The following is an 18,176-nucleotide window of genomic DNA, read 5'->3' on the forward strand; positions in this document are numbered from 1 at the left end:
AGGTCACCATATAAAAGCAATTTCACATTTTACAGAACTATGGCATTCCTGACAATATCATTGGTATCAAACGTGGCCATTGTTGTCATATTTGAAAATTCCTAAGACCGATAGAATTCACTTTACAAATATTTCATGGCATCAACACAAAACCAATTTACGTAACATAATACAATTCAGCCTCCACCATAACCCAAACCGGCGCGGGGAAGACGAATCTATTCAAGTTATTGAGTAAGGTTTGAAAGACATTGTTAACTGAAGGGACCATAATGAACTTGTTTGAGTTAAGGAGACATTCGAGTCATAGAGGTTCGAGTTAAAGAGAATCTACCCTTTTTTTGGACCGTATCGGGAATGTTGATCTATACGGTCATTGTCAAAGGTCGAAGGAAAATATTATTTTCGATGTACTGTGATTTTAAGGTTCAAGATATTCAGACAGAGGGGGACATCCTTTTAACTTTCCCAGAGAAATAAATGCACGGCTAGAAAATTTGCCGACAATGATGGTGACATGATGAGATGGTTGGTAATTATGAAGACATTCTCCGCTAATCAAATTTACCAAAACTCTGATAGATCAAAACATTAATTTTTACCTGTTTCCTCCCTCGGGTAGATCGTGTGTATTACTAGCCACCGCACCATAGGCTCGAGAAATCTCCTCAAATGTTCCCAAAGTGCACTCGAAGGACTTTTGTAAGATTAGTTTTGCTGAATCAGAATCACTGATCCCTAACGGCTTTGGCTGTAACGGCCCTTACAAAGAAAGTGTATCTAATCTAAGAGCCGAATGGTACAGAATACATGGTTGAGAATCCCGGCATTTGAAATGTTTCAAAATTCGAAGCGTGTTTGAAAATCTTACTTTTGGTCGGTCGCTAAAAATCTAGTCAGAATCGCAGACCTCTACAAATATACTTAGATGCAAGAAACTCTTTTCGTTAGGCAGAAGCCTTCAAAAAACTGAACACACGCCAATCATTAGAACTTTGATAGGCTGCTGGTATGCACTAACGGGTTCGTTCTCCTTCCTTATATACTACCTGCAGTTTTGTAGAGATCTGAGATTCAGACTTACATGTAAAAGCACAAACCATTCACAGCAATTTAACGGGGACGTTAGAAAGAAATAACAAGGAAGAAAGATTAATAGCAAGGTACGTCACTGACGTCACCACGCCCGAAACGAGAAAAGCCGAGCTTTAACCAGCTAAGATAAGCTTTTCACTGTATCTTTTGGAATTTCAACAAATATTGTCACTTGACGTAAGGGTATTTTTTAATCATCAATAGATGCCGAGCTGCATAAAAGTGCCTCTTCATGGAAACAAGGAATCAAACATTTTTTGCTGACGTCATCTACATTTTTCTCCAACTGATAGGCGCAGTATGATTATCAGCTGATTAAATTCCTTTCGGTTGAAGGGGTATTTTTTATTGTCTCGAATTCTTTATAAGAACAACTTTTTAAGAACAATTTTAAGGATAAACGGGTCATTTTTAAGCATGGGTTTCATGCAATACACTGGAAATAAAATTTCTTCAGAAATCTAAAGATAGTAGGGCGATGAATAAAACAACGACAAAACTAATCGACGGAATCTAGACTCGGCTACTAAGAATTGCATTAAACGTCAGCTGGAGGGACCATGTCACAAATAAAGTTCTGTACGGTTCAGTTCAAAGGTCACCACCAAAATTAGAGAGCAAAGAATGAGACTGACTGGCCACTACAAGCGATACGATGAAGAAATGACATCCAAATTGGTGTTTTGGCAACCAGAAAGAGGTAGAGCCAATAAAGGTAGAATATGAATCACACTTATTGACACGTTGTTCAATGACATTGGCTGCAGTACAACACAAGAACTAAGCACTGCAATGGTGGACCACGAGCCCGGCATAGACTTATTCAATTTAAGAATTAATTAATTAAGAGTTTTAAGATTGAAACTGTCGATTATAAAGCTAACTGCGAGTCAAAGTAATAGAAATCTTATTTTGATGATAAAGTATTCGTTACACGATGAGAACAAGCCTGTGATTATAGTTGTTCTTAGATGTTCTTAGATGTTCGAGGGAGTTGTAGATTCTGTAAGGTATGCTGCACCTGATAGACAACATTTTCTCTGGTGACAGATTTCATCCCTTCATTAAACATTGGAAGCGATTGGAAGGTGCCAATGACATCATGTTATGATAGTTGACCCGATTTTTATAGCCCTGTACCGATAGACCAGAACCCAGGAGTACTGTGACCCATGCTACTCTATTTTAGAGTAGATATTTTACGTGGATAGCCCAGTAATCTAGGTCTTTTAGACAGTCTTTCGATTGTTTTCACGGGGTCATGGACAGCAGGCTCAGCTATCTATGAACTGAACGGAACTTTGGAAGGAACGGAATTCGAACCGCGAGCCTCTGGTTTAAGACGCTTATGCCTTTGATCACTTGGCCATCGTTCCGTAATTCCGAGTCAAAAGAATTGGTGCGTGTACATGTACGCACATTAGAAAAAATCGAAAATTGAACGTAATAATGGCATTTGATGGGTAAGATACTGTGTAAAATGTGATATTTTAAAGTGTTGCTGTGAACTTGAAATCTGAGAGAGTGAGTTCCGGTTTTCTTTCTTGATCGGATATCAGACACCACTGTTAAACACTGAGGAGAAGCTATTCAACTATGTTATTAGAGAAAAGAAATAATGACAATAATTGAGGCGAGATACTGATAGCACTGTAACATGAGGTTGTTTAGAAAGTGAGCTTTGATTGGCTGATTTAATTCAATACTTTTTTTCCAAATTATATATAAGAATATAAGAATTCGACTGCCAAAATATTAAAAACGAGTTTTAAGAACATTTTAAGGCTTTGTGGACTCTAAAGTACCCTATTTCTTTGGAAAATTGACAAAAATACTCACAAAATGGTGAACTTAATAACATGATAAGTTGAGAACATCCCAAGGCTTAGAAATTGTGTGTGATCTTATTTAAAAAAACGTAAACTTTTACTTTTACATCCAGGTATAAAAGATTTTTAATGAATGGAGACGTGATAAGGTTTACAAGTAATACATTTTTGCTTCTTGCAAGGAATTTACCAAGTTAACCAGTTTACTAAAATGCTTTTTTATAAGTATATCCAAAATTTTTTTAAGCCTTTAAATGTTCTTAACCTTTTGAGATTTAAGTCTCAAAATGTTCTTAATAACTATAAGAACTATGTTCTTATTTTCACCATTTTGTGAGAATTTTTGTCGATTTTCCTAACAAATCGGGTGTTTAGAATCCGCAAAGCCTTAAAATGTTTTGACATGTTCTTAACATTTTGGCAATCGAAACCTTATGTTCTTATATAGTTTGTTCTTTTATAAAAAATGTGTATCCTACTATGACATAATGGAAGCCACTGCCCAATCATAAGTAGTCTTGTAAAAAACTGTAACCTTTATCAGACAGGCACGCGATCAGATATAACATTTTAATGGAGAGATAACATAGGGTACAAAAGACAAAGTACTTAAGTTCGGCTTATCCATTTGACTGTTGACAAGTTAATTGACGATAGAGGTGGTACAACAGGAGAAAATTTGATCACTAGGAAATTTGTTTGTTTTGAGTTGGGTGCAGTGCAAGATTGTAAAGAAGTCATTGATCTGTATAGTCTCTCTTTCATTTGGGCTTATAGAGTGGTTGGGCTATACACACAATATCTCCTTCTCGGAAATGGGGTTTAAGATTTACATTTAAACGTTCTTAATTTTTACTTTTAGAGACTATAGATTTGAGAAATTATTTCACGGGTCCGTGACGCCATCAAGAAGAAAAGCCGCCGAAGAGAAATTACCAGATTAGTGAAGATGGCATCGTTATTAGCGTTAACAAATGCATACGGTAAAGCAAAGAAGCAACTCGATGTACAGAAAAGATTAAAACATGGCGGCTCATCACCCAATATAAACCACTGTGGCTCCACAAGCGGTAGATCACCAAGATCAGAACGTAAGGGATATACAGGATCTAGTGAGTGCATATCTGGGAAGTCACCACGCTCAGAGCGCCGCTCACACACTGTAACTGGCTACGATAGCCCGAAGCATCGGTCTCCCCGTTCGGATCGTCGTTCGCACACCATAACTGGATATGATAGCCCGCACCATCACCACCATAAACCGCACACTCCACCACAATCAAAGTCAGCTAAAAATTCACCTAAAACATCTCGAAAACGTACACAAACAATAGATCCTTTAACAGGGTATTACCAAACAACCGCCATAGCTGCTAGTGTCAGTAATTTGGTGGATAGAGACGAGGAGCTGTTTATGAAGTACCGGAGCTGTAGTCGATACAATATCAGAAGGACTTCATCGTTGCCAACACTGGTGGTAACATCAATCCAGTAAAATGGATGACTCGGGGTGTGGTTTATAAAAGTTCAATCAGTTGACGCTCTCTTATTGGATTTTCAAAGCTTATTGGATTTTCATTGAATAAGGGAGCGTATCGAAAGTAGAGCGTTGTTTGTGAGAGTTTTTTTTGTTGACGGCAACTTTCAATATTATCGAATAATGGAGGGTATCGAATGGCAGAATGTCGAATTAGAGGGCGTCAACTGTAGATTAAATTAAAGTCTTAAACTTTAGATGAACTTGAAGATTTATGATGAAATCATGGGAGAATTGACATTTGTTTGAGCAATAACCAAATCTTCGATAGGTTGGTTTTGTAGAGTTTCCTGAAGAAGAATTGTGACTGATTTACTTCAATGGAAAGAACTTCACAAGAAGAAAATGGTGATCTGTTACATGAGAAAATTTATGACGATAGGAAATTATTCCTGCTGAATAGTGGGCATTGAAAAGAGTGGGCATCATGTTAAGTAAGGATGTCAAGTGTAGAAGATGTTACGAGAGAAAATGAGGCTATCACATGGTGTATTGAAATCAATAATATACTTTGGTGGACGTGCTTATCCTGAGGAAAATAAGTAAAAGAGATATCATTACTTTTAACAGTCTCTGACTGTGCTTAAACCTGTGACTATTAGAATTTATGACAAAAGTATATTAATAAATTTCTCAATGAAATACATTTTTTACGATATCAACCATAAATGAGATATGATCAATCCAAAAGAACTTATCTTTTATAAATTGAATGGTTTTTTTCTTTCTTTGAAAAAATATTCCAAGATATGTCTCGCGGAAAAATCTCGTCGTTGTATTTCACTGCATTCCACTACTGAATACACCTCGCTGAATACGCCTTTTCGACCGTAGTCGCGCGGTCAGGCGCGTGCCACTTAATCATTTAATTAGGGGATCCCTAAACTCAATCCAATCCTTTTTTGACACATTTTTCTATTGTCTATAGGTGCGAAAAAAAGGACTGGGGCGGTTTTAGTAGGATAAAGCGGACAAAGAAATGCCCGCGCGGCAATCGGCGGCTACGGTCGAAAAGGTGTATACACGACTAGTCTGGCTTTACAAACCACTCTCACAGCCACCCTTTTTTAACTTTTTATAATAACTTTTTATAAGCAGACGCTTGCTACCATGAAAGCAATAAAGTTTTAGAAAGCGATCGGATGAGAATTATTAATGATTTGACCCCGAATTAAAGAGTTGAAAATATTTTTCGTATATCTTATCATTGATATGGACAATTTTAGCTGAGACAACTTCTAAGCTGCCACATAAGCTGACGATTGAAAAAAAATTACTGCAATGCAGTAAATGACATTAATAACATATAAAAGTATTCTTTGTCTTTCATCGAGTGCCATCTCAATTCCTTAAGTGTTTTGATGGATCATCCGCAATATACGAAGCAATCTAGAAAAAAATTGAAAAGACACTTTCAACTTTATTCATGCCCAAGAAAATATACACGCTTTTTTTTTTTATAAGAATGGTGTAAATCCATTTCATCATTGATATTCTTAACTTTTTTGGGAAAATCATCCTAAAATATTTTTACAGCATTCTTAGGTTAGGATCCTAATTGAGACTAGATTTAACATTTAGTACATACGTCTCAAGCATAAAATGGCCGTACTTGAGGATAATTTATAATTTATAATTGAAAACGTTCTTAAAATTGCATTCTTAGCTTCAGTTGCCAAATTCCATGATGGTAATATTCTTAGCGTATTCTTAGTTTTCTGGCCATTTTCATCATGAACATTCTTATAAAGTGTATTCTTATAAAAAAAGAAGCGTGTACTTGAAAAAATTCCCCCGTGTCACAGGCCTAATGGGACCGCTACCTACTGGAAAAATCAGCCAAAGAGTTGTGACAGTGAGAAAATACACACTCATTGGCAAACCCCTGTCTCACACTCACAGCCCCGGTAAAACTTTTTACCACGGCGGGGATAAAATTTTCCATCGTAATCCAAATGGGGATAGAGGAGGCCCCCCAGTGGCACCCCTAATCACGCCATCACGGGAAAAAAATTTCTTCATCACGCATCACGAAAATCGCCAAAATTTGTCATCACGCAAGAAATAGCGAAAAATAACTCAAATCACGCATCACGCCTCAAATTTTTGCCCTATCACGCATCACGCCAAAATCTTGATCACGCCATCACGCCAAAAAAAATCTCCAATCAAGCCATCACGCCAAAAAAGTCCCAATCACGCCATCACGCAAACCACTGGGGGCCTCATAGAGATTATATTGTTCCAAGCTGAAAAAATCCAGTGAGGATGGTTTTGGAGTGTGACAAAGGGGTGTATTGGTCAACCTGGGAATGACACTGAAGCTTTTAAAATTCTCACTGGATTTCTGAAAATCCTTACAAACTAAGCGCAGGACATTTTTCCATTCTTTGGAATTTAGTTCCTTCATTTCATCTCCAATGACTATATGTAATACTCTAACAGGGTCACTGAGACAGGGGTTAAAAAAAATAGAACGCAGCTACTAAATCATCTGAGTTTCACATACGTCGGCAAGGTCCTTTATGTTTAATCTTGACATCTACATTTTCGTCACATATTGCGTTCTCAAGACTGCATCGGCTGCCGTAAGATTTGCCATCCGTTCCACACCATGGTTCCCAGTACTCCATTGAACAATCCTTTAACTCGCAATCTAGAAGTATTAAAGGAATGATAGTTCCGTTAGGAAATCCGTAGCATTTTGATGTCCATCCGACACGAAAATTCAATTCAACCTGGAGGCCAGGCAAAGCAACATTTGGCCTAATTAATTCTGCATATGAGAAACATTTTGATAGACTTTGGAAATACAATCATGGACAAAAGGTCTGTAGACTTTTAAAAAAGTCCTTGCGATTTTTAGACTTCCAAAAATGGATGAACTTCAGCCACACAGGTGGTGAGTGCACCAAAGAGCTGTAAAAAGTTGTTTATAATTGATTGAACCATCTCAAATATGTGATTGACAAATTAAGTTTATACACAAGTTTTTTACAATATCTAAACACAGGAGGAAAACTTTCGCTAGAAGAAAACACCGGGATGGGGAAGACTCAAGTTAGAATTCTTTCTTCAATGACAGAAGATTTAGTCAAACCTAAAAGAGCAAAAAGTTAACTGTCTAAACCCAGCTGGCACACAACGTTCTTTCAACGTCAATTTAATATTAACAAGGTCCATTTAACGTTAGATGAACGTTGGAACAACGTTGTGTGTGAATGTGGTAAGTTCCATCACAGAATCGAACAAAATGACTTACCGTTTTGAGCCACGTCATTTTCAGAGTGTGTTGGAAAACTCTCCACTTCAAACCATGGTAGCACGAAGAAAGAAATCGTGAACACCAACAAAATAGACGATTTCATAAACATTGCAATATCTTGTGTTGGTTCTGTCTGGTACTGCAAATCAAGGACAATCGAATTTGGTTTAGTTGTATTATCTATAATAACAACCAATCGATTATAGCAAAAACTAGCACCAATAATTAACCAGAAACTGTCAAGAATTATATTTCTTAAAAGTCTAGTAATAGATAACCCTCCTTAACACAAGTTAGACTGATGCATTTAAAGACATCGAGAAAACGGTTTCAAACAGTATTGAGCTTTATTTTTATTCTAAATAGCCTTTTTTATGACCCATCAACGTCACTTCACTTCATTGGGAGATTTTGACAGATTATAAAATTAGACAAAATTTGTCACGTCTTTAAACCGTTTGCTTCACAGAGAAACAAAATAAAAAAAACATCAAATTTTTGGAATTTATATTTTACCTGAATTTGCGGTCGTTTCTACTTTATATTGCGTCAAGGTCAAATTCTTTTTCGTCCTCATGCATACCATCTACACTTCATCAAAACCAAAAATTGGCTAAATAAATTATCGATCTTTTTTCACAATAGGAAAAGGGATTCTCACAGACCCGGTAGGATTTTTTTAGCATATGTAGTAAAAGTAAAACGGACTGAAACTCCATGGGGACTGCTTTTATGTAAAGAAATCCAGTGGGGATGGAAAATATAGCACAATATATTGTAGCGAGTAATATATTTTTATGATATTATGATATAACATAGTTGTATATTGAAAACGTAATATGTTGCGCGGCGGAAAATAGAGTGTTTACTGACATTGAGCCCCTCCGACTATTTTTCGCCCGCGCGGACAAAAGTTCTTTGCGTGTTTGAGGTTATTCTTTACTTTTGGAATTCGTCTTCAGACTATAGTACAGTCTATGTTTTGACCAATTCTTACAGTGGGAAGAGATCCCAACGGGTCTGTGAGAAGGATTTTTTTTCAATGAAAACCATTTTGTAGCGAAAGAGGTTTTAAAGCGTACAAAACAAGGTGTTCTAAATTCAAGGCCTGGCAGACGTACTTTGAGGGTTTAAGCCAAGGAATCAGTGTGTGGAAAAGTTCAGTCAAATCGGACCACTTTCTGAAGGTTACCCTGAGTATCAGAGTTCGAGTTTCCAAAGAGAAATCATTAATTTATATTTATTCGAGCTGTGATACTCACGGTAGCCAAACCTTTCCTAAAGTTAAAAGGGGACGTCCAAACAAAATGGCTGAATAACAAAAATTGTCAGATTCTAGTTCAACTGAAGTTGAGAATAATTGATTAAAATGATGTAATCCGGGCAAATAATTACAAGGTGAAATTTGTGTACCGGTTAAAAAAAGCCGGCTTCTACCTGCTTCCTAGAAAATTATGCACACATTCTGCATAATTTGATGGAAAGTGAAAAGAAATGGTTTGAAAAACAAAACAATGGAAGACAAAAAGCAAACAAAAGAATTATAAACAACGGGAACAAAAAATAAGCAAAACTAAACAAAAGAAGACGAGCAAACAAAAGAATTACAAAACATACCCAATAGGTTGGATTAAACGTATAACAAGATCAATTATTGAAAAATTGGTGGATGAAGTAAACGTATTAATTCATCGATGGTAGTTGTCGTCTAACTCTGCATATTCTTCTAAGATTGTTTATGAAGTTTCATCGGGTGGCTACGTAGAGGAAAAGAACCAGGAAAAGAACTTTTGACCGTCACCGCATTGGTTTGAGGAACGAAATAATTGTTTTGTATCTTGACTGGATGGTTTAACAGTTAACACTGCAAGAAGTTTTGCGTTCACTGGAGCTAAAATAAGTCAACATTTAAATTTAATAAAAAATTCACCTGAATTAATGCTTACATCATTATCCTAGTTAATTTTACTATAATTTTGATGATATCCAACACAGTATACTAGTGTTAGAAACGTTGTTGAAGGTTGAAGTTGAAGGATTAATTGACCGGTTATCATGGAATCAGCTTACGATTTACTATGCAAACTATCTGACTTACGTAAAGATATTTACGAGAGTGCACGGTGTATTACGAGCATGCTGGAAACTATCGAAGAAGAACGATCAAGTTTATTTGTTGTCGATACGAAGAAAGATAGCGGGGTAAAATCTAAAGAACTGAAGCGAAAACAAGGTGTTCAAAGTGAAGAGGAAGTTGATCGTAAAAAGAAGAAAACAGGCTCGTAAAGACGTAAATAATTTCGAAACAAGCATGAGACGAGCGTAAAAAAGAAAGAACGGAGGGATGAAAGCAAAGATGCTCGTAAAAATGTAAATAATACCAGTACAAGATAAAAATCGAACAATTTATTGCGAAACAAAAAACAATCATCGAATATCAGATGCCAGTACAACAAATGCTTTGGTGATTGAAAAATATATCTAAATTGAAAACAAGTTAAAATGAAGTACGTTGAACTAAAGTAAAAGAGAATGGAGTGAAGTGTTTGCATGTTTTATTGATAATAACTTTCCATCAAAATTTATTACGAAATATACCAAAAAATGCCTACCTGTGATATGATGGCTGAAATCATAACCATTGAGAAAATGTCTAAACCCTATTTTCGAGGCTGGCATTTCTCACAGCTTCGCTGTTCATTTTGAAACACAGTGCGATGCAATGAATTACAGACAAAAAAGTCTACCATCTATTCTTTATAGCTACAGATTGAACAGCTAAACAGATATTGCTATGGGATGCAAATTATAATCTCTGCTGTATAGTTACGCTATTACATGACACTTAAACGTCAAAAGAACAAAACTGGTCCGACTGAATGGATCCATCGGGTGTCAGTTTCAAAGATGTTTAAGGTAGCTGAGAGGGATAAAATCAAATTCGAAATGATAAATTCAAAATAAAAATTCAATTTACTTTTTTGGTAAATGAAAGAATAACTATTATGTACAAAAGTAATGTTTTTTTAGTATGTACATATCTCCTTTTAATATTAGTCCTGAATAAACCCATTTAAATTAGACACCTTTCCCAAACTAAACCTTAAAAATCACAAGTTACTCGTAGATTTATTGGCAGGTCTAAATTAAAAATAATTTTGCTGATGAAATGGTTTTTACGACACTATGAGTAGAGCTGATTGAACATTTCTTTTGTGAGGAGTATATATAGCTTCCAGGATCAGTGGCGTTGTGGCAGGGGGGGGGGACTTTAACATCTCTACTTTATTTCCCCAAGGTTCTTTTTTAAAATTTTCAATTCCAAATTTTTTTCGATCACTTAAAGATGGGTAACTTTTTTCTAATGGCCCACAAAAAGTAGGTTTACAGAAAGATTTTCCCACAACGCCACTGTCCAGGATGATGACTTTGAAGTCACTTCTTTACTTTACTTAAAACGCGAACAAAGGTTTGTCCTTTAAAAAGCCTAACCGTATAACCCGAAGAGGGATATTAAAAAAGTAAGAATTGGTAAAGAGTAGAATGCAGGGGTCGGGAATTTCTACACCTTAGATACATATTAAGATGCTCTTGGGTGATAGATGGGGGGGGGGTCGGAACACGGGAAGGGTGGGAAGTTTAATAACGGGGAGGGGTTGGAACAAGAATGTCCAGAGTGGAAAGTTTGGAAAAGGAGGATAATGCAATGAATAAGGGCCTTAAAAGGGACTTGGGGTTTGACTTTTGAAAAATTCAGTGTAAGGAGATTAAAATGAGCCATCACACTTCCAAAGTTATCTTTACGGCGATTTAGAAATTTCCTCTTTTTCAAAATTCAAGACGTAGATGTCTTGAACAAGTGGGTGAAAAAGATTGTAATAAGTCTGCATATACCGGGTGGAAACATTTAAACGGGGGTGTAGGGGTCAATATAAGATACACGAAAGAAAAAGCAAGAAAAAAATTGAAAGCTTTTGGCAGTCTACTTTGTTCAGCTTTTTAAGAAACTTTAAGTTTCATCTATTAGATTTATAATGTCCTTTGTAGTGTCCAAAATATAAAATAATCTATTCTTGACACATCCGATCAACAAATAGCATAAAGCATTATTATACTGTTGTGGTAAAAGACTCGAAGTGCTCTTGTATAACTTCCATTACAAAATACCAGCAATGAGTTTTTATATCAAATGAAGTACCAAACCAAAGAAAAATGAACATGTCTTTTTTTCGATTCCAATGTTCAAAATCGAATTGAAGTAACAAAAAACGGAGGGGATGGAGGGTTTTCAAGTCACCAGGGATGATGACACCTCAACGTAGGAGGACTCTTTCTTAATCACCAGCACAGCTCAGGAGAACATCAACGTAGGAGGACAAACAAAACAAAACAATAAAGAAGGAGAATACTTGACGTGTGTTTGCATGCTTAACCTTCGTCTTTTGGCGGTGTAAACCAACCTAGAAAATTCGATAACAAAAGATAAATTTTTAAAGTCTATTAGAACTTTTTACTCAGACTTAAAATAATTTGATGATGATTCTCTGGTCATAGCCTGTACCACCCCACCCATGGGTTTTTTTATCTAGCGTTATCTTTTCAGTCAGCGAAGAAAAGTTTGCTTTTCTGGTCATGGAATTAGGTTTTTACCATGAACTAATTTATATTGCTTAGGAATAAATGAAACGTTCATTCACTTTAGGTTTGCACCTTTTTCATTTTGCTACCATTCGGGAACATAACTTCCTGGATGGTTTAAACCCCCCACCCTAAAGGCCGAACCCCCTATATATGAATCTCTCAGACCCCCCCCCTCCCCCTAATAACCGAGGTCGTGAACCTTGGGATCAAATTTTTGACTGAGAATGACACTGAAAATGATAAATTTTGGAGCCCCTCTATACAACCATCCCCCTGTATAACCATACCCCCTATAGGCCAAACCCCCGCTAATTATTGAGACTTTTTCAACCCCCCCCACCCTTACAGGTTGTCTGAGAATTTGAAGCCCCCCCCCTAAACATAGGGGGGTGAAACTATGGGGAATCATGCCAACATCGATGATAATACTTTGTTAAGGGCAGATAACAAATTATAAACCGTTGAGAAGAGTATTATACTTTTTGAGAGAAATCTATGGAGATGAAAAACAAAGAAGAAGTGAGAGGGTAGAACATTTATTTTAGAAATCTCAAATAGTCCTCTTCTGTCGAGGTAAGAGGAAAAGTCCCCATTATCCGGGCAAGATCGGGACCGAATGAAGGCTATAGTGGTTTTTGGATAGGCTTTTTTTTGAAGTGTTGATAAAGAGGTTATTCGTACCACTTTTTTCGTGTATCTGTACCATGGTTTTATATGATTGTTGTGCTTTATTGAGCGAGTATACTGTGTTTATCTGAAGATAAGAAAGAAAAAATCAAGAGTAAAAAAGTCTAAACAAAAACTGCTTCTAGGATGGATCATAGATTAATGGATGGTGGCGCAAAACTGTTACTTAGAAATGTGAATGTTTTCTTTAGCGTTTCAGCATCCTCTTAGATATGAATAAGTTGGACTAACGATTCTTCGTAGAACTGAGAGCCGTGGAGCCTATTTACGAATGCCAGATTGACGGTTATATGTATACTTATAATATTGCCACGTCCATTGTTTTAAATTCCAAATTTACTAAAACCTAGATTAGAATATAGGCTTCCCTGGTCGATCCTGAGAGCCTCCACACATTGGCTTGCGATACGAGTTTTCAAATAAGAAGCCTTGTAGAAATCGCACGAAAAATAATTACCCTGTTTGTGCTCGAGAAATCGACTCGTGCTTTTCCTTTCACAAGGGTGGCCGATATTTGCATGATGAGAGCTTCTATACTGTACGCACTGCTCCACCCTTGTGGCGTTAGAAGTTCCATACAGATTGCACCGCCATTCAAGACGTATCTGCAAGAAAAGTTGAAATATAAGGAAATTAGGTTTCAATTATTATTCATATTAAGTGCTTTTGAAGGGGTTGAAAGGTTTCACCTTGACTTGGTGCAAACAAACGTATGGTACTAAATGCTCAATAAAATTATGAGTATCTCGGGCCATTCACTCAAACGAAGTAAACTATACGTCATGATTTGAGGGTTACAAATAATAGCTACAGTAACGTGATGGATACATAGACAAGTAGGGACAAGTAGGTATATTTAGTTCGCATGGACTATAGTCGTAAGTTTCAAGCAAAATCAGTGAATGTGAATTTATGGGTCAAACAGTAAAATTTTGAGGTCCAGGCCTGGCCGTGTATGGCGTGCTATTGCACTCGCACACGCTGGCACACACCTTAAATGGTTTGCGAGTGCTGAAATAGCACTCCTAAAATATAAAAGAATGTACAAAATCTATGACATTTATTTTTTATGGTGTGCTATTTTGGCACGCGCAAGGTATTGTTCATGGCTAGGCCTGGAGGTCCATTCATTAATCTGTATAAAAAGATTGTTTACCCTCCAGTGATTGCTGGATAACAAACGCGAACAAACGGTGGTTCCATTGGAAAACGTGACTAAGAGGGAAAAGAAGGTCATCAACATCTATGTTCACCAAAGAATGTTATACGTAATCCTCTGTAAAACACTTTTCTTATTCATGAACACAACATTGCAACATATCCAGGCTAAAAATCTTGAAAAAACCAAGCATTGTCTTTATAAAGCGCGTGCTGAGCCCAAATTCATGAAATTTCAAAGCATCATATGCATCATATCTCCCAAATATCAGCACAAAAATAAACATGAATAACAGCGCATTACGTAAGAAAGGCGCATAAGAATATTCGAAAGCGCAAAAGAAACTAAATTACAAAAAGCTACCCAATTCTCACAACAAAACATGTTAATACTTTTCCCAAAATGTTGCCGGCGCGAAAAAATTTAGATCCTCGATTCCTGAAAAAAGTGGACGCGAAAACTTATCAGCTTAAGGGTATAATAAACACCCTGCGTCTCGAAGAAAATGAAAATGATTTCATAATTAACAATAATCAGAAATTATAGAGCGAGATAGAACATTACTAAGCAGAAAATTTCATGGATACCGTATAACTTAGGTTCAAGCATATGTGATCGGTTTTGGAGTCTGATTTGAAAAGTTTCAGTAAATCCTTATGTAAGTGGCTTTCTTTGTCGAATCTGAAAGAAAAAAATTTCACATTTGACATGAAACTTTAGAGTCTGAATCGGAAGTGTTATTGTAGAATAAACACATTATCATATGAATTTATAAGTCTGTCTGAAAGAGGCTGCATCGTTCTGGTTTAATTATATTATGTGATGTGTAGAAGCCGACAGGCAGATCGAAAGAAAGGTCCATTTCCGGCTCACAAGTAATAGTTCAGCTAATATCGGCTGTCCCAGAAAACTGACCAATTTGACAGTTGACCCCTCAAAAGTTAAGTTTATTCTTCCTCTTTCAAATGCAAAAAATATAGATTAGAATTCGCTTCAAAGATGGAGACATTTTCCTGGGACACTCAGTATGACAAAGAGAACTAATTCATACCCTTTCAGTTTTACAAACCAGTCATATAAATTACTTTCTTCTTTTAACTCCAGTGTATATAAATCTGAAATAGACAAAAATGATAAAATCTTAAAATCCCATATCTATAATCCCGAAAAAGCACCACACTACACCCGACGTTGCAATATGTCTAATACTTTAACTTTCAAATCGAAATATCTTGAAAAAAAATACAATGCTGTCTACCATTTTTATAATTGCTTTTTAAATATTCGTGATAAGGTGAAAAGTTTAATTCAAAGGACTTCTTTCTAGGTAGGTCCAAAGAACTTTGGTCATCAATATTGGAGCACTTACTTTTTTTGAAGCTATCTGACTTATAAATATTTTTTAATTCTTTCATCAATCGATCTGTTGCTTGTACTGAGCCGCTTACTTTGCCCTGAAAATATAATATAGAATCAGTTATTGATGTCATGTATGTTTTTGAAGGATAGGTAGAGAGAAAATCAAATTTGTAAGCCTCAATTAATTTTGGCTGGAGCTTGGCTGTTCTTATTTTTTTTTTTTTTTTTTTTTTTTTCAGGCTTAAAATGTTCTTCATATGCTTACTACCGTGTTAACAAATTTACTATAAAAAGGAATTTAAAAACTTAGGCAGGAATTGTTCTTAGTTTGTTCTTTGGTTTCAGGTTTTTTTTTTTCATTTTTAGAACATTATGTTCTTATAAAATCGTTCTTAAAGAAAACGTGTATATATGATAAGAAAATTTTAGGAACAGTTTAAGACCCCTTACCGATAGATATTCTTCCCTTTGGACGCCTCGTAACTTTTGAAGTTGTGAATAATTGGCTTCCCCAACTTCATCTTTCTCCTTTGATTCGTCACTAAAGTAAAGAAAAATAAATAGATATTCTTTTTAATGATATAGAAAGTCAATAATGCTGACAAAGCAGAAATAACAAAACAGTTTCCAAACAAATTGTACTTGCAGCGCAGCGAGAGAAGGGGGATAAAGTTTTTGCTGAAAAAATACTGGGTGAAGCACATGGTTGAAGATACGTTTTATGATGTCCTTTTTAGAACGAGGAATGAATCTCAAAAGAAACGAAACAGCCTTGGAAAGGTGAAGATAAGATACTTTCAAAACACTCACTTGACAGGGTCTTCCCTGAAATCGAAACACTCTTGGTCAATGGGGTCATCGTCATCATCTTCATCTTCAATTTCATTTTCCTCTTCATCATCACAGTCTACTTCATCCATCTCGTAATCTTCATCTACTCCCTGAGTAAAGAGAAAAAAAACTGAAATTTTCTTTCCGTTTATAAATGGAAGTTTTTCAGTACAATTTTTCATCTTAAAAGGTGGGAGGGAGAGACGGAAAGGTCAGGAGAAATGTCACAATTTTATTTTAATAAAAAGAAGGTTGAATACTATTTGAAGTATAAAAAGCTGCAATAATCTCTCCAAACTATCGAACATCAAGCTTTGTTTGAGGCCTGAGATATTTGACCCTCTAATAAGCAAAAAAAACAAAAATGAACACTTTTTGATATTTCCTGATTCACCACTTTTTTGAGCAAAATTAAGGGAGATGAGCATTTCCAGAAATCCAGGTAAAGTAAATACCTTCTCATCAGAGACTAAAGTAGCTTCTAGTACACTTGTAGGTACTTCAACTTTGATCATTGTAAAAAGTTCAATAGCCAGTGTTTTAGTCATTGTAAATAATAAATGATTGCTTGATGTGATTGCATTAATTTTTTCAACGATTTCGACAAGTTGTGGCGCCTCAGATTCTGAGCACCATATTGGAGGAAAATCGGGATAGCTATCCTGGAAGAGGAGACGATAGAGGATTTTCAAACTGTTTTAAAACAATAGTATATGAAGAATCACTTTATTATAATGCGTAACCTTTTTTAGCAAAAGTCAAATTATACCACAATAAAAAAAGAAAACATCAGAGAACAAACAAACAACAAGTTTATAATTCAAAAGCCAATTTTTGTTTGATCTAATGCACAAGTTGATAGATAATTCTTCCTGATATAATTTGCCTCTTCAGAACACGGAGTATCCGGCACAGTACTTTATTATACAGAGTGCTTACAGAGAACAATAGTTTTATTTGAAATATTTCATAACTTACTGTAATGCTACATATAATTGTGTGCTTCTTGCCAGAGTTGTCGGTAAATGAGCAAGTCAGATCATCTGTACTTGCAGACAAGATCCGTAGAACATGTTGAGTCTTCGGAAAGACTGTTTTCAAGTATTCAATTTCCTTTTTCAGCTCTCTCCGAGACATATTTTTTGTGATATTTGTGTCAACCAACCACTGCACATCAATTTTACTGGAAATCCAAGTTGTTAAGATTTCATTTTTATGTGTTCTGTATTGAGGGACAATTTTCAAATGTTTTTAATTATTACTGTAAAAGAAAAAGAGTGGAGAAAGATACTCTCCTGGTGGGTTAAATATAAATTTTCAATGTACCTTGATATCGTGATGAATTTTCACAAGAAATAAATTTGCTGATGAACCAACCTGTCTGCAAAATTTAGATAAATTTGCGGGAATTCTGTGGGTGACGCGTTTTCAAATATTTTCTGGAACTTATTTTCGCCAATGGTTGAAAAAACGATAATTTTCATGAAGGAGTTTTCCATTCATTGAAAAGTCCATTTACTGTAAGAATTTTTTTCGCAGCTAAAACTTTTTTGAATTTGCCTCTAAAGTTATTCCGATGCAAATGACACCAAAATTTGCAAATGTCCGAAATTTAATCCCCAAAAAATTTCATCCCATCAAAGTATTACAAAAATAGCTTTATTTATAATTTTGCTGTTTCATATTCTACATGAGGTTCTTGACCTTGAGAATTTGCGCCTTCGTATATTTTCACGTGCCTATATTTTTAGAGCACCTTAATTCATTTTTGCT

The 18,176-nt window shown here is 35.8% G+C and overlaps 1 protein-coding gene and 1 long non-coding RNA gene across 2 annotated transcripts; both read right to left on the minus strand.

Annotated features, from left to right (window-relative positions):
* Positions 1–5,632: 5,632 nt before the first annotated feature.
* LOC136808915 (uncharacterized) lies at positions 5,633–8,048 on the minus strand. Its single transcript, XR_010846932.1, has 3 exons — positions 7,724–8,048; positions 6,971–7,117; positions 5,633–5,850 (listed from the first exon to the last, which is right to left on the minus strand). It is a non-coding gene; the product is annotated as an uncharacterized lncRNA (long non-coding RNA).
* Positions 8,049–11,690: 3,642 nt separating this feature from the next.
* Positions 11,691–17,664, minus strand: LOC136808916 (ubiquitin-conjugating enzyme E2 Q2-like). Its single transcript, XM_067065477.1, has 11 exons — positions 17,382–17,664; positions 16,859–17,065; positions 16,383–16,513; positions 16,023–16,113; positions 15,583–15,667; positions 15,265–15,328; positions 14,801–14,894; positions 14,211–14,269; positions 13,512–13,659; positions 13,049–13,121; positions 11,691–12,186 (listed from the first exon to the last, which is right to left on the minus strand). Exons 1-11 carry the CDS (start codon positions 17,538–17,540, stop codon positions 12,155–12,157), a joined length of 1,143 nt encoding a protein of 380 aa, XP_066921578.1. The 5' UTR covers positions 17,541–17,664; the 3' UTR covers positions 11,691–12,154.
* Between the last annotated feature and the right edge of the window lie 512 nt (positions 17,665–18,176).

The sequence above is a fragment of the Clytia hemisphaerica genome, unplaced genomic scaffold (assembly GCF_902728285.1).
Source record: "Clytia hemisphaerica strain Z4C2 unplaced genomic scaffold, Clytia hemisphaerica genome assembly, whole genome shotgun sequence".
NCBI lineage: Eukaryota > Metazoa > Cnidaria > Hydrozoa > Leptothecata > Clytiidae > Clytia > Clytia hemisphaerica.

Bases quoted from the DNA above. Each gene is read 5' to 3' on its own strand.
- LOC136808916 (XM_067065477.1), bottom strand. From the start codon at position 17,540: ATGTCTCGGAGAGAGCTGAAAAAGGAAATTGAATACTTGAAAACAGTC. The intron at 15,329-15,582 runs GTAAGTGCTCCA...TGTCTATTTCAG, and splicing joins GTCAGATAGCTTCAAAAAAA to ATTTATATACACTGGAGTTA. The intron at 13,660-14,210 runs GTAAACAATCTT...CTTTTCTTGCAG, and splicing joins TATCCAGCAATCACTGGAGG to ATACGTCTTGAATGGCGGTG.